This window comes from Anas platyrhynchos, chromosome 10 (assembly GCF_047663525.1).
Source record: "Anas platyrhynchos isolate ZD024472 breed Pekin duck chromosome 10, IASCAAS_PekinDuck_T2T, whole genome shotgun sequence".
Classification (NCBI taxonomy): domain Eukaryota; kingdom Metazoa; phylum Chordata; class Aves; order Anseriformes; family Anatidae; genus Anas; species Anas platyrhynchos.
Window position 1 is genome coordinate 1,962,880 of NC_092596.1, and position 16,541 is coordinate 1,979,420.

The window sequence follows — 16,541 nt, forward strand, 5'->3', positions numbered from 1 at the left end:
TATGCACATTGGCATATAAAGCCACAGTTACATTAAGCATATTTGCATACTATAGATACATTTGACAGCTCTTTCCCACACACACAGGTTGCTATATAACAACAGTTATATATTTTTTTAATACTCCCAATAGTCATATAACAGTCACTGAAAATATTTGTGAAGATGTTCATATCAAGCAATTTGGTGTCAGTGTGAAATCCATAACAAAAACATATGGGGGTACTGTTTTATTGGATAGAACAAGACAAGTTCATTTTCTTATATAAGCTATAAGCGTTCTTCAGAATATTATGAATGTGGAAACTAATCAGTATCTCTCTTATTAATATATTTTTAAAAGGATTGTCTTTAAAATGAAGTAAATACGTGGGGATAGAAGCACAATTACTGAGTGAGCCAGAAAAGCTTCAAGCCTCTATGTCTGAACGTGTTGTTGATAATAAAAACAGATTGAGTATTTTCAATTATGCTCTACAAAATAATGTCAGGAGACATGCTGGGTATCTGGATTTGATGCAGTAATCTGGAGTGCAGGGCATCAGGTGTCTCATGGCCTTTGTATATTGAGGTGGAAGAAGCTGAAGCTGGGATTTGTCCATGAATCCAGAATCTTCAGACACTTCAGGCTTTAGGAGGCAAGTAGTCAAATAGGAGTCCTCACCTTGGGCAGCCCTGTATGATGAGCTCAAATGGTGCAGGGACTTGTACATTTTTGGGGCCTGTAATGTGGCTTGACCACAAGCAGTCAAGTTTCCTGAAAACGCTGCAAAGTAGCAGAAACACATATGGAGCAGGTAAGAGGTAGTTGGGCAAGGTTATCATCTCTTGTGGAGAGGTTGATAACAAAGTGGCTTAATCCATCTGTATTTGTGATACTTCCACTGAACTACTGGGCTAAATACATTGTGTATTCAGTATGATTTATATTCCCTAATTCCATTACCCATAGATCCCTTTTAAAAAGCCCTCACAGCTAATGAATTTAAGGACACAAAGGCCAAAGCTTGAATATATATCACTGCCAAAACCATCAATAACTGGGGAAACATTAATTTTTACAGCCATGGTTGCTTGCAGCCTATTTTACCAATCATAAACTGCTCTTTAATCAAAATCTGTTCACCTCTAAGGTCATCAAAATTTGCTGCTAGGCTACTTGTAATTGTCTGGCTTTTGTAAACTTGGATGATAGGCTTACTGTGTAAGCTGTAATCTCCTTCACTTTGTTCAGAGTTTTAGGATAGTGATTGTACTGTCCCCCGTGAGTTGCCACTGACAGAAGATACAACTCGGGATATTGACTGAACCCACCACTTTTAAGTAAAGGCAGGAATTATGCATTCTCCTGAAATACCACCTTTAATCTGGCTGGGAGCTGTCAGTCTGCACTGCTATGAACACTGTGATGTTAATTGTACCAGTAGCTGCTTCATCTGCCAAAAAAAAACCACGGGAAGCCCTAGCTAGTTTTTTAGGTTGTTCTCTTGGTTGGTCTCCATCTAATTGCAGCGCTTCACTTCTCCCTCCATGTTTTTCCCTTGACCTCTGTGACTCCCTCACCAATGGGCCTCTTGTGTCAGAACTCGTAGTAGTGATTTAAAAGAAATCCTGTCTGAACTGGACATTGATTTGAGGGACTCTGATGGATCCATTCTAGTGCGCTCTTGTTCTACCTGCAGTGGAGGAGATGAAGGGACCGAGTAAGAGATTTTCATTCCTAGCTTGTCATATTAATTGATGTATACGTGAGCATTTCACATAAATGTGATAATGTTTTTCACATAAATATTACACAGAGTACGCTGGTATTTATAGATATATATGAAGTACTAGAGAGCAAAGCTGTAATTCAAGCAATTCAGCAGAATAAAAGCACCTCAGGAGCTCTGCTTGTATGCATCCCTTTGGCAATGTTGTTTTTTTTGTGTGTGTTTGTTTTATGCTTTTTATGAACACACATCAGCATGATTATATTGTCAGGTGCTTCTGCATGAAAACATTTAAAACTTGCATATTATCCACAGTACACAGTGTTATAACATGGAGCTCATTGCAGGTTACAAACTACAGAATTGAGAAGGCATCTTACAGTGTAGTGTTTATGTCCAAAATTATTCTACTTCAGCAGTCAGACTCCCAAGTTAAAACACTGAGTGATGGAGTTAATTAAGGAGGAGTAGTGCTGTTAGAGCCCTAATGGTCTACTGATATAAGTGCCTCTAAGTGAGGGAAAGTTTGTCAGGAAAGGTAATGCCTTTTATTGCACCAGCTGATACAGCTGGAAAAAAAAAAAAAAAAAAAAAAAAAAAAAAGATTGTTTTGGGCCCACAGACCCTTCTTTTTGGTTTGAGTACATTAACAATTGTTAATCAGAAAAAAAAAAAAAAAGCAACTCTTCACACACACCTAAAAAAAAAAAATGTATCAGTCTTATTTTTATTTCTAGAATTTTACACAGTAAAAATTGACAAGCTAAGCATATGGTAGACAAAAAACACAGATGCCAGAATCTTTTGAATCTTGAAAGGCAGAATACTATTAAATGAGTCCTATCAGCAAAGTTAGGAAGGGCTGCCATGTGATAGTTCCCTAGTGATAAATCACTGCCTTTCCTTCCCTAATGAGTTCAAACCTCCATTCTCCTTCATCTTTCTGCAGCTATGCAAAGAGTTTGTTTGCAGAAACACTTCTGAGGAAGCTGTTTTTTATTTTCCAAAACACTGTGAAGTGTCCAGTATTTTTTTTCCTGCTTTTTTCATGTTACTAATTGATGTCTTACCAGAAAAGGAGCCCAGCAGCATTACCATCCTGATGTGCAACAGCAATTGCCCAATCACAGAACTTCTGCTAATGAGAATTCTTTACACTTTCTTTTGCTACAAGTTTTAAGTTAGTGATATTAAATATCAATAGTATATGCAGATAAGAAAGTAATTTATACTGTTTGACTTGCAAAGATTTCCTAGTAAACTTTAAGTAATGCAGCATCTGTTTATTTGAAATAGTCCAAAAATGAAAATTAAAATAATGGGAAAATATTAGGCTTATATTGATCTTCCTAAATACATATGGACTTCAGAAAGAATTTTAGGTGAATATACCACTGTTTTCACAAGAGAGTATATTAAACAGAATTAAAGAAACAGGAAATACTTATTCTGTAAGGCAAAAAATTTTTAAATAGAGATCTGCTGCTAATACTCCCAGCTTTTCTTTCTACTCTGCAGTTCAAAACCAGTTAATTGTGTTTTCATAATGTTTGCTAGAATTAAGTTCATTATGAGTGTTTATAAAATATAGCCACTTCAGTCTTACAGGAGAAGTTTTGACTATTGTATTCATGTAAAAATAGAAGAAGATGTGCTGCAAGTAGTTCATAAGAAGTCCTTTTCTTCCTCATAGCCTATATACAGTTGTGGTTGTTTGTTTTTTTTTTTTTCTGTATAGTTAAACCATACATCATTCAATGTAAATGTTACTTGCATGTGTAAAGTGTTGAATTGCCATTGTATTTCATTTCTAAATATGGCTCAACTTGAATATCCTGAAGAAAAACAGCAGAAGTGAATTAGCATTAGGAAACTGTTAGAATTCTTATTTTATCTTTTTGTGTGTGTGTTAAAATGATCCACAAATGATAAGCTGGAAGCTGTTGGTGTGTGTTGTATACTGTAAGGGATTCAAGTGAATTGAACATATGTAGTACTAAGAACATTAAGGAAACATTTAATGGGATCCACATGAACATATTGGACTGAGTGTTTAAGTATTGTAAAGTTGTTTGATATCATAAAATGTAACTCCAGCTGTATTTTATGCTCATTTATGCTGTTCAACATACATGGTCTAAGACCTCCACTAATTTCTCCTTGGAAGTGAAGGGGCTGTTCAGATTATCCATATTGCTTAATTGTTCCCTCCTTCCATCAGGCTGTCCAGCACTGTCCCAGCCAGCTCACCCAGGCTTTGGTGGGGGTGAGTTCAGGGCTCGTGGGTGCAAGGCAGCAGCCAGTGGTGGGCAGGAGGGCTGGTCTCTGAAGGTCTCTACATCTCTCTTCCTTCGTATGTGAACTTTGAGTCCGTGTGACCTTTAGTTTGCAAGCGTTCATTGAATTGTAATTTTATTTTGCACAAAACCACATGGTTTGTAGAATTCTTCAGGGATGTTTGATATTTTATGTTCTGGAAGATTTACTCTGCAGAAGACTGAGGACAAAAAAAATTATATGTAGCAAAACTATAATATAATGGTAAATTGGTATTAAAGGTACTGGTTGGATACTTTCATATCTTAGTGGTCTGACAAAGCGCTAGAAGCAAAGCATTTTACACGTAAGGTAAGCCAGCTAAATACTGAGCTATGTCAGAAAGAGCAAGTGCAAAACAGATTACTGAATGGAACAGAAATGTATACATCAACAGAACAGTCCCATACACAATTATTTTTCATATTTACCTTTTTTCAAAATAGGTCAAAATAAAAATAAAAGGAATTAAAAGACAGACAACAACTAATTATGGCTTGGAAAGGTCATTGGGGCATACATAGAAAAAAAATAAAGATGTAGTCTCATAAAATCAAATTGAGAATGGAAGGAAAGGGTGTAAAGATCAATAAGTGTATTAACATGTAGCAGAGCCAGCACTCTGCAACAGTGGACCTGCATCTAATTCTTAGTTTGTCTGCCCAAACCTAGTGCATAAATCTCATTGGAAATTTGATTTTTTTTTTAATTCTGTGCCTTTTAGCTGTAGTCTTAAGCTATAAGATACTTTGTCTTCCCTGCACTGAATGTCTTCAGCGCCCGTCTATGTAAATTGTGCACAATGCTTTTGGCTTGATCCTTCTCCTCTTGGTTTGTAACTGAGTAGTAGTATGCCCATAGAATAGGAACCTAAATGAAAAATCTCCGAACACGTGCTGCTATTTAGTTCATTAAATAATAGCTTGCAAGCTAATTCATACTCAGATGAGACAAGTCTGGGAGAAAAAAAAAAAAAAAAAAAAAAAAAACATACCAATAAGTAATGAATTTAGGAACTGAAAAAATTAAAATATCTCAAAAACACTATAGGTTAGATGCAAACCTTTTAAGGTTCATTACTTTTTAATATATTCTCTCTGATACACTTCACTTAGTACTGATGCAGGCTGTTGTAGTCTTGTCAGTGAATGATAAAACAGTTCAATTACCCTTTCTTTGTGGATCTGGAAAGTATACTAAAGTGTGCTTCAGAACTGCTAGGAGAAAGGTTTAGCAAAAGTTCTGGTTTATTGTCAAAAATAATTTTATTGGGAGCTAACTAGTTGATAAAGCTTCTTACTTCATTTTTGTCAGGCGATAAAGCAATTCTGCTGCATCTTTATGAAGGTATTTTAGCATGACTCTTAAGCTGAGAAGTTAATGCTCATGTTGTCCACTGGTTTGTGCCTCCAGTAGCTCTTGAAGAGAATGGCAGCACTCAACCAAACGTCACCGAGGAGGGGAAGTTTCCAAGTCAGTGACCTTTGTGCTCGCTAAGAAGCGGGTGTCTAGGAGAAAAGAAAGATCTGAATAGTTGTGTTCCATGAAGCAAGAGCAGAACTTGACAGCTGAAAAGGGGCTGTTCAGGTCTGCACCCCATAGCTGGAGGTAACAAGCAGTATTCCACTGCCATGGGGCAGCCTGTGTTCAGTATTGACCAAGGGCCTTCCAAAAGAATGAGGCAGAAGCAAAGACGAACAAACATTTAGGACAAAACTAGAACTTCCCCTTTCAAGCTTCAAAGAAAGGAGAGCAAGTAGAAACCCTACAAATGAGCAGAATTACCAGAAATGTTTTCCTCTTTTGTAGCTAGCACCAATACAGCATTGTCTCCTTTGGGGTGAGTGCCTCGTGTTTGTGAGATGTCTCGGAAGAAAAAAAGATGAACAAATTAACACTGTTACCAAAGAATGAAATAAAACCCCTAGAAAAAGGAATTGAAAAGAAGTTTAAGTGGAGTTTATGGAGTGGATGGGGAATGTGCGAGTTAAAGCAGATCTGGTATACAATAAAGAAGTGCAAAGAAAGCAGAAATGTCCTATTTATTTCTTCAGGAAGCATTAACATTGTGTGCTCTGTGGAGATGGGAGAACTCTAAAAACAATCAACTTTTAGCAGAATGAATTTAGACGTTTTCTAAACTGCTCCTCCTGACTGAAAAAAAAAAAAAAAAAAAAAAAAAAAAGGAGGGGAGGGGGTGAGGTCTAAATGTAAGTGCGGGTGGGGACAGTGACTCTTCCACATGAGAAGACCAACAGTGAGGCCCAGGAGCATTTCTTCTGGCTTTGCATGTTGCTCAGCCAAGAAGCTGATCTGTAGCAAATTATTGTAAATGTAAACTCTGAGCTGAAATCTTGTTAGTAGCTACAATTTTAGATTAATGGAAACTCCTAAAATGTCAATAAACACTTTGAAAATAAATAATGTTATATTTGCATAATATGCATAAACTTTTTTGTCTAAAAATTTTTTTAAAATCTGAACATTGTAAGCAGCTGTTCCAAGTAAAAGCAGGTGTTGTCCTGGGTAGGTAGTGTCATGCTGCAATAGGGTAAAAATTCACAGCTAAGTTAACTTCTGTAGCACTCCTGTGCACTTCAGAAAATTGGAAATTTTAGACAAATTTGTGTAATTATTTTCTTCTTTTCTTACTTTTTTGGTATTTGAATGATTTTGCATGAAGTTATTTTACAGTCTACTGTTCACTCGGAGCCCCGAAGAATCATGAGCATGCAGATTTAGATACAATGATGTTTTATATCCCAAGCAACATTTTTTTGTGGTATAAAAATAAAGTTAATGGGACGTAGACTTAGTTTCGAGCAAAATAAAAATAAGTTTGATAAATTAGAAAGTCTGTAAGAACTAATTGGATACTCAGGCCAGATTCTCAGCTTGATGACTTTACTACACTTCGTTGAAGTGAAGGGCTGATGCAGAAGACCTGTTTTTAAATCACCAAAATACCTCAGAATGTGATGTGAAGTTTTCTGCAATGCCAAGAGCTGCAGGAAGGGGTGACAAGTGTGATAATTAAAAAGGAATCCCCCATGAAATCTGGTGCATTAAAGTATTGTGAGAAATAGCACTGAGAGATACAAGGTACCCTACTGACCAGAAATGCTTCATGGTTCACAAAGCAGAACCAGTCTGTCACATGGAACAAACTGGACTATTTGTCAGATAATTGCATGCTATTGACAGGATAGGGACGGTAAAAGGAGAAGAAAGGAACTCAAGAGGTGCGTTGCCATACAGATCCTATAGATTTTCCCATATACCTAGAGAAGCAGCCGCCTTGGTTGCTCAACATTTACCGCAGAGCTTTTGAAGTACCTTGCAGTGCCTGACTGTGTTACTGGCAAAGATCAGTAATTTTCTAACTGATGGGACAGTGGTACAACCATTAAAATGGTTTGTCATGCAAACGATTGGATGTGTAGTAATCCTGCAAATCTTCTGTAGAGTGCATTTAAGACTGATACCGCTAAGAGAAAGTCACTGATCACATACTAGAGGATGCTGGACATCAAATAATATGTCCAAAATTTTGGTAGATTTCCCTTCTAAAATAGCAGGATATAGGATTTACTGAGATTAATTATTATATGAAAGTGCCTTAGCAGATTATTTCAAAGCTCTGGACTGTTGACTCCAGTGATTTAATTTACTGAGATCTCCAGTTTTCTAATATGCTTCGAAATGCTTTTCTGGTATATGCAAACTACCATTGCAGTGTAAACCTTAATGCAACTGTAAGAATGCTGCCTTGATAAAAGATCAATGAAATTAAAAGGATTAAGCTTGGGCCAAATCCGTGACTGCTTTGCTTACTGCAGCACAGAGGAGCTTATGTGCACTTATGAGCACTAAACAACCTTGTTGCTCCAATTGGGGCTGTCACTGAAAAAAAAAAGTGCTTGCTTTTTTTTTTTTATTTCTTTTTTTTTTTCTTTTTCCTGCCAGCCATTCCAAGAAGGGAAAGGGCACACTTTCATCTTTCACCTTGAAGACAAACTATGTCATAATTTGAAGAAAGCACATGTTGTAATGGAAGGCAGCAGTAGTTCCTTGCAGGGAATTTTTTCAGGTTCATCAGAGCTCTGCTCCAGCTGGTTTTGTGCAAATGCAACTGGATGTCAGCTGAGGGGACAGGGAGAGCGAGGGTGAGTTTAGGAACGGGATGAAGACATACTAAGCTGGAGGAAATTAGCTGGAGGAGTTTCAGGTTAATAGCTTCACAGCTCACCCAATCCAGCAGTAATGTTTATCAGCATCTTCTTCGCAAATTATTTGTTATTGTTCATTTAGAAAGGGATTTCTTGCCTCTATTCTCCATAGGTGCATCTCATGTTGCACTGAGAGGTCTTGGATGCTCTTGTGGGAAATGAACATGGTTTCATTGTCCCTTCCAGGCTCTGCTGCACAGTAGAGTACATCTTCTGTATTTGCATGGGGCAGGGCCATTGGTGCCCCCTATGCACTACTCATCATGTACCCGTCACCCATCCCAGCCTCTCCTGTGGCTGGAGCTCCTGGCCAGCCCACATGCTGCCATAAGCCCTTTTCTCCAGGTATCTGGATCATTCAGGTAGTCTTTCAGAGAGCCTTTTCCCGGCACTCAGTTAACAAATGCAGTACCACAGTGGTAGAAATGCATTGATCTTATTTTATGGAAGGTATTTATTAGGCGGTAGGAATTAATTAAGTTATATTCTTTCTTGATTTTAAGTGAGAGGATAGTTCTTGTACCATGTCTATTTCTTTTGCAACTCTTCTTAAATGAGACTTATACCTGATGAAATTAGTTGGTATCTGTGCAGCAATTCAATGTCAACTTGATTTATTTGTTCTTTACCCTCCTCCCCAAAAAATCCTATGACAAATTAAGTGAAGGTTATATCTTCTTCTACTTTTTGTTGTTGTTGTTGTTGTTGTTATTGTTGCTCTAACTTCAGTGCCAGAGGGTACATCTGTGTCTAATATTCATCATTTCAGTAAAGTATTACACCCTGAGTTATTTCACACCGCACCAACATTTTACAGACACCCGAGTTAATAACATGATCAGTTGCACAATGCTCTAATCCCATCAAATGCTATATCATCCTCATGCTCTCCCTGTCCTTTCAAAACAATAAGCCTCTGGGTCTCCCTCCTGTGTCGTTTCAGACATGCCAGGGAGCCCACACAACCAGTTCACGTTCAGACCCCTGCCGCCGCCGCCGCCGCCACCGCACGCGTGCACCTGCACCAGGAAACCGCCGCCAGCAGCCGACACACTCCAGAGGAGGTCGATGACGACTCGCAGCCAGCCCAGCCCTGCTGCCCCCACTCCCCCCACCAGTACACAAGATTCAGTGCATCTCCATAACAGCTGGGTCTTGAACAGCAACATACCGCTGGAAACCAGGTATGGACCAAACTGCTCTATACAGGTTAAAAAATGTTAAAAAAGAAGGGTTGGAGGCCTGATGTTGGTGTGTGAAGATGGTGGGGAATGCAAGGTCATCATTTGGGACATGCCAAAGCATTTAGATTTGAGGCATGTAGTATAGCCATGCAAGATCATTCTTAATTGATTCATCTAGATTGTCAATGCTTGTAAAAGCATGTGTTTTGCAAAGTTTGGGAAGAGATTGATTTCCTTAATGTGCATAGGTTATATAAGTATGTTAGATGTGTGTGCAGCGAAGATTTGTACTCCCGTACTTGTATGACCATCCCACATTCTCCCAGGGACGTTTTGTAATCAACAAACAGAAGGTTTGTTTAGTTGGTATATTCTGACACTCCTGGAGTAGGTCAGTGTTCCGGACTTGGCTTCCTGTTGATAAGAAACAATGTAATAAAAATAATACTAAGAAAATACTTAATAATACTAAAATAATATTTCCCTCAAGGCATATTTAAACATTTTATTGCACATGTACATAAAGAACATCATTTGATGACCATTTGATCATAGAGGAGTGATACAGGTCCAAGACATGTGTGGAGCATGAAGAGCCTTACATTTAGGAACTAGGGAGGAAGGGTTCAACTGCAGGATCAGCAATAATTTACACTAATACTCTGTTCTGAAAAATAATGGAAAGCAAATACATTATGTATTCAGCAAACCTGTGATTCGGTACCCAAAATTCTACCTGCAGAGATACATGAACACCTTCCTCTGAGTCTTTGACCATAAGCTTTTTCATTCCTGTGAAGTATTAGCTAATTTGATGGCTTTTAACTACTGCTGTGTTTGCTGACTTTATCCCTAAAACAAGCCCTTGAACAACCTTCTTCCTCTTTATTGTGAGCAGAGTTTGGACTAGGGTTTCCTTTAGGTTTTAGCACTGTCAAACATAGGAAGTGCATAACTGTCTGTTAACATGGTGGTTGGTGACATGCAGATGAATGTCTGACATTCAAGTAATCTGAACTAGAGAATGTAAGGCAATATGCATAGAAGCGTTTTGTTGTTAATGCACACATGTCCAATGGCCATTTATCACAATTAATCACTGTGACCTTTTTTTTTTCCTTTATAGGGAGTTTGTTTTTATTTTATTACATAATTTAATTTTAATATACGTCTTTAAACACTTACCTGCTGCTAATTAGAAGTGTCAAATTAAGTGTTTTTTCTCTGATAGGCTGTTAAGTTGAGATTCAAGAATAAGCTGATTCATTTTGCAATAAAACTTTCTTTATTCGTCCTAAGGACAAATCACAAAAAGAATGAAGGAGGATGGAAACTTTTTCCCCAAAAGTGAACACGAACAAAATTTTAGTTCAGCTAGTTCCTCATCTCACTGTGTTTACTCAAAATAAAATCAGAGAGACAAACTGAACGTAATTTTGCAAATACTTGTATTACATTCATTCTTAACTACATTTGTCCAGATTTCAGAACAGAAATTTGTCATTTAAAGTTGAGTCAAAGGAGAACACATTTACCTTATTTACACTGAGGAGTTAAGGACGAAAAGAACAAAAATCAGATAACAGAATAATGGTGAAATAATATACATTGAAAATAATAAAAAGTACAAATTTAAAATGCAAATACTCAATAAGTATCATTGAAATTCTATTTCTTATTAAATGTACTTGAAAAAAAAATCAATATTCAATAGATGGTTGGAATCAGAGCTTCTGTTTACATAATCTTTATAAAGATATATGTCTGCCGTTCATGATGTCACAAGCTTATCTATCTATACTGTCTGCTACACAGAAGACTGCTCGTTAAGCGTTCTGTACCCACTAAGTACCTTTTGATTGTCTTCAGTCAACACTGAAATAGATCTTATTTAGCCCTTCTGCATCTCTATTCATTATTTTCTCTTCAAACCTCCTTGCTGGGAAAAATACTTTGCAATTTTAAGTGTTCACTTCTGTGTTTTTTTGTTTTTGTTTTTGTTTTGTTTGTTTGTTTTCTGTTTTCTTTGTTGTTATTTTTACAGATTTTAAACTTCTCATAAAGTACATTTTCTAGTGTAATATCTGTATATCTACTTGCTTCTGTAATCTATATAATTGGATAGTAATGAAAGGGCTGTGCAGTGGATTAGTTTTTCAGACTGGAAACCATACTAGGGGCAACCCTTTGGCAATTCACTAACTGGGAATTTTCCATGTTCCTAACCTTCAGTGGTTGTTTCAGCTGATTTCATGCACCCTCCAGCAGCTCGCTGCAGCCTCCCCTGAAGCTGGCTGAAAGGCTGCATAATCTGAAAGTAGAATCTGCAAGACTGTTCCCAAGATGTACCTGCAGTATATGTGGAGACAAGTGATACAGCAGGGGAACTTTGTAATAAAGGACATCTGTGATCACCACTTCTCAGAAGTCTCTAGTACATGGCATATCCTTAGAGAAAAAGAAGGGCTCGCTGTTTGTTTTTTCTGCCTTTAACAGGGAGTGATTCAGCCAGAATTGAACAAATACTTTGGTCTAATACGTGGATTCTCTTGCCTTCCTCCTGCATTAATGTTTAGCTGTCCATTAAAAACAATCCTGCAAAATAAAGGGAAGCATGTCAATGGCAGCTGTATTTCTGTGCTAAATCTTTAACAGTACAAAATCTACCTAATATGTGCATACTAATATGTCTAAGCAGAATTTTTTGTTGTTGTTGTTTTTTAATTTGGCACATTTGCAATCAAAAAGACGATTTAGAGACAGTAATTTATTCCCTACTGTAATAACTGGACAAAAATCAGAATGCACATGTTCAGCTTTTCTATCCAACCATATCTCCTGTTAATCCACAAACAGCACATGTGTTTGCATGGTTTAGCTCCAGCCACGTAGTATGAGACACTTTCCAGGCAGGCACAGATTCCCTAGAACTAATCATGTGACTGTAAATCCTGTTCACCCTAGATAATGAGAAGTGAAGCAAGTTTATGAGGCTGCTCGTGAAGATAATGCATCATATTTATATAACAGAAAAATCTGTAGTTCTGAAAATGTTTAACATACTCTGATTAGAGATGTATTTGTGCACAATTGGTTTTTGAAACCTATATTAGGTGAAAGGGGCTGTAGTAAAGACGTTTAATGAGGTCTGTGTTCTAAGAGTTTTTTTGTAGAGTAAAACCTGGTCATATTTTAATTGAAAAGGGCAAATTAGGAGCTCAGTTTCATCTAGAGGTGTTATATGCATGGACCGATCCACAAACCAGTCATGTCAGGACTCGACTTTCTGGCCCAGCTGTTCACTGACCCAGTCTTGAGCTCTATCATTGCCAAGGCCAGTTCTCGGCCTGGTGGTGCTTCTGATTGTAAGCAGCCTAAATGAACACAGGAATTAGGAACATCTTAAAACTTCAGAATACAAGTTATAGAGTACATGTAGCTCTAGAAATTGGAGAAAAGCTGGATCTGCAGGAGATGTCCCAGCCCACACTGCCGGCTGACCATGCTGCAGCCTTGGGCACTGCAACGTGCCCGTAAATGCAGATGCAGGCTCCGTCTGTATGCATGCACGCCGTTTTGAAAACTACTTACTCATTATTAAAATGACTTACGAGAATGTAGCGATTTTATTGTGTCACACAGAAAACTAATTCGTAAGTGTGGCCGGAAAAAGACTGCAAGGATCTCTCGCACTACATGAAAACACAGGAAACATCAATTCTCTGTTTTAGGATAATGCTATTGGGTTCTTACATAAATTGACTTTTTTCTACGCCCCCAGAATAGAGTACTCGCAACCTATTGCCTATTCTCTCCATTTCCACTAAAATAATTGGTTTTTTTCAGGTTTCATAGATACTTTGCTCTAATGTTTCAAATCTTATGATTTACAGTGTAATACATTGTCATTATCTGTGACAGCCCCATCTGAACGTAGCTTACTGCATTTTATGCAGTATGTATTAAATCCTGACAATTCAAAGGAGTGTTTTTCATTTTCTCCATGCCCTTTTAGTTGACTCAGTGTTTGTTTCCATATATCTTGCATTTTTGCATTTGTCTGTTCTGGTGTTTGCTTTTTTTTTTTGTTTTTTGTTTGTTTTCACTTAAATCTAATTCCCAAATCAGGAAAAATAAATGTAACATCAAATATGGATTATTATCTGGCATTACTCCTGATGCTCCTTACAGTATGTTACACTCCACTTGTAGATAAACCATTGGATGTGCTTATTTTGAGGAAAGTTATGTTTTGCATTTAGATCACCCAGCCATTAGATCTTTTATTTTTTCTGTCTGAATACCAAAATTTCCCTCATGTTGATTTTATGTCAATACATTCAATTTTAGTCCTGTTTTGTGCTTCAGTGTTTTACATATTTGCTTGTTCCTTCCTTTTTTAAATCAAATTTCTTTCTAGTTCCCCTAACCCATTTAGCAGTGTTGGCAGTAAGGTTAATGCTGTGCTGAATGGACTGAAATCTCCCTTCAATGCACTGGTGATGAGCCAAATACTGTGAAGAAGACAGCTTAATTTAAGCAATCTTATCACCATGGTAATAGCTCCTCTAAAGGGACAGTAAGGTACCAGACCATGAACCTGAGATTCAATTATCATTAATTTATATAAAACTTTGAAGTACTAAAATACTAGATTAATAGGAGAAGCATTTGGGGTTCAAGGCAGTTGTGATTTTTAGTTACTCTTCAGCAATATTTCAGAGCCCTAAAGTTTGATTATGTCTTTAAATGCTTAAAGACTTAGACGGTTTTGGAGTTAAAAAGTGTATTTAGCTTCTCATATAGATGAGGTCCTTCAGTTTTGTATTATATAGTTATTTAAGGTGCCTAATTAAGACTCTGGGTTTCTGTTTTCCTAAAAATATCATCTTGATAATGATACTTTTTAGAACCAGGAAGATCTTAGCAACTATCACTTAGCAAGAGACACATTCAGTAGTATGGTTTTCCCTTGTTCTTTTTTAATCAAGCTCATAATTATTTGTGCCCTTCAAAATTAATATTGATAGGCTTTCAAACTACAAAAACCTGTGCATATTGACTCTCCATTTAAGCTGAAGTAGTGCGAAAAACAGAAAAAATTACAGAAAATACATATATATATAAATGTGCACACACAAAAGCAGGTACGAATGAGCTCTTGAAGATTTGTTCTTTCTCCTTGCTCTCTTATTTGAGCAACCTGTGAATTTAGCCCTCAATGCAGAGATACAGAAAGCACTTTCATGCCTTCCTTTTTTTTTTCCCAGTTCAAGGTTTCCATAGCAAACAGAATGGCTTTTATAGCTCCTGAGGCACACAGGTGTTGATGATCATAAACCACCAAGCAGGGAAACAATTACTATTACAGCAATGCAATTCATTAGGAACTTGTTTGTGAATGGAGACTTTTCCTGAGTTAAATAACCACTCTTGTGGTTATTCCAAAAACATAAATGCAGGGGGAGCTTCATTTATGATCTTTTCTTCCAACAGTCTTCTTCAGTATTTTTTGTTTTGACATTTCTCTTGTATTTTGTCATTTTCTACCTAATTAAACAATAAATCTATCCTGTAGAGAAGCTGATCATATTAAAAAACAAGCTTGTGGCAAGGGGTTTAAATCCAGTCCAAGTCCCATGTGTTTCCACTATACAGAGAAAAAAAAAAAAAAAAAAAAAAAAAGACTTCTGAACTGTAAAAGATGAATTGGAAATGTTAAATATGACAATGAACTTAAAATAAAAGCTGTAAATATGACCTTAACTTTAATAATGCAGGAAAGATACCATCCTACATGGAAATAAAAATGTAAACATTTGTCAGCTACAATGAATTACAATTTTAATGTTGGCAGCTATGGTACTTGAGGGTCCTTCTTTTGAATAATTTGAGATCCAGTCACTTTGGCCGATGAGGCGACTTAAATTGTTCGTGTATTCTCCTGTTACTTTTCTTTGGGAAAAGCTCTGGTTTGTCTTTCTCTGGAACAGTGTGGTAGTATTTGTATGTATAAATGTTTTTGTACATATAAATGTCTTTGTGCTGCCATATGAGAGTAACCTGGGTCATCATGCTGCAGATAGTCTTCACTCATTATTTTGAATAACAGAATAGTATAGAAAGTAATAAATAAAAGTAAAGATGTGTTGATATTTTATGGCCAGCAATAAGCAAGCAGGCCTGTTAGCTTTCTGTGAAGAGCATTATTTTCATTTACAGAAACTGAAAGAGAATGAGTATAAATTTGGAAAGAGAAAAATAATTACATATTAATAGGTCTAGGCTGATTTGGAAAACAGAGACTATAGTAGTAGAAAGGGTCATAGATCTGCAGAGTACCTTATCTTTTTATTTTTAAGATAAGTATATTTGGAATGTTATTGCCTGAAAATGTGTATCTATTCCCTGGATAGCTATTTCTAGGAAATCTGTTTTGGATGACTGGATAGAATTTTCCATAGGAAATATGCTCCTGTCATCCAGTAAAATTTGTTGAGTGAGTGGCATTTGTCGCTTTACACTTTGGCATTTGACAATATGTATGGGAGTGCAGGTATTTAGAAATAGACTCAAATTCTGGTAATAAATTCAGTTGGAATATGCATGAATACCCACAGGAGGAAATTCATGGCAAAGAGAACTACGGGCAACTCTGTCTACTTTAGTTATCTCATTTTCATTTCTCTGTTTTAAGCCATGCTTCCTAACCAGAGAATACAAGCAAAAAAATCACAATATTAGTAATTTTTCTTTCGTTTTTATGGTTTTACGGTATTCTGCAAATATTACACACTATTCTTTATAGAAATTATGTAAATATTATTGTAAGTGCGATTTTGATTTTCCAAGTCACAAATTAATATACTACTGAAAATGCAGATTAAACCACAAGCTCCCTTATTCCTTCCTTACCCCACTAACATCTGTGTATTTAGATCAGTTTCACTCAGAGGTCATTTGATTTGTAGTGAAAAGGGAAGTCCTAAGCCACAGAGAAGCATTTTTTAAAAATACTTGATTAATATAGCAGAGTCAAAGTGTATCATACTAATAAAGCACATACTGATCGATACAAGAGTAATTGCTGCCTTCAGCGT

At 36.8% G+C, this 16,541-nt stretch overlaps 1 protein-coding gene across 8 annotated transcripts in view; it reads left to right on the top strand.

Annotated features, from left to right (window-relative positions):
* The window catches only part of TENM1 (teneurin transmembrane protein 1), a 912,278-nt gene that overhangs the window by 739,690 nt on the left and 156,047 nt on the right, over nt 1–16,541 (top strand). For 7 of the 8 annotated variants that reach the window (XM_072043002.1, XM_072043001.1, XM_027465532.3 and 4 more), the window contains one exon: nt 9,201–9,441. In XM_072043002.1, coding sequence (XP_071899103.1) covers nt 9,201–9,441 — 241 coding nt within the window. Of the gene's footprint in view, nt 1–9,200; nt 9,442–16,541 lie in introns of those variants that run through there. The other variant, XM_072043004.1, reaches the window with a different exon arrangement.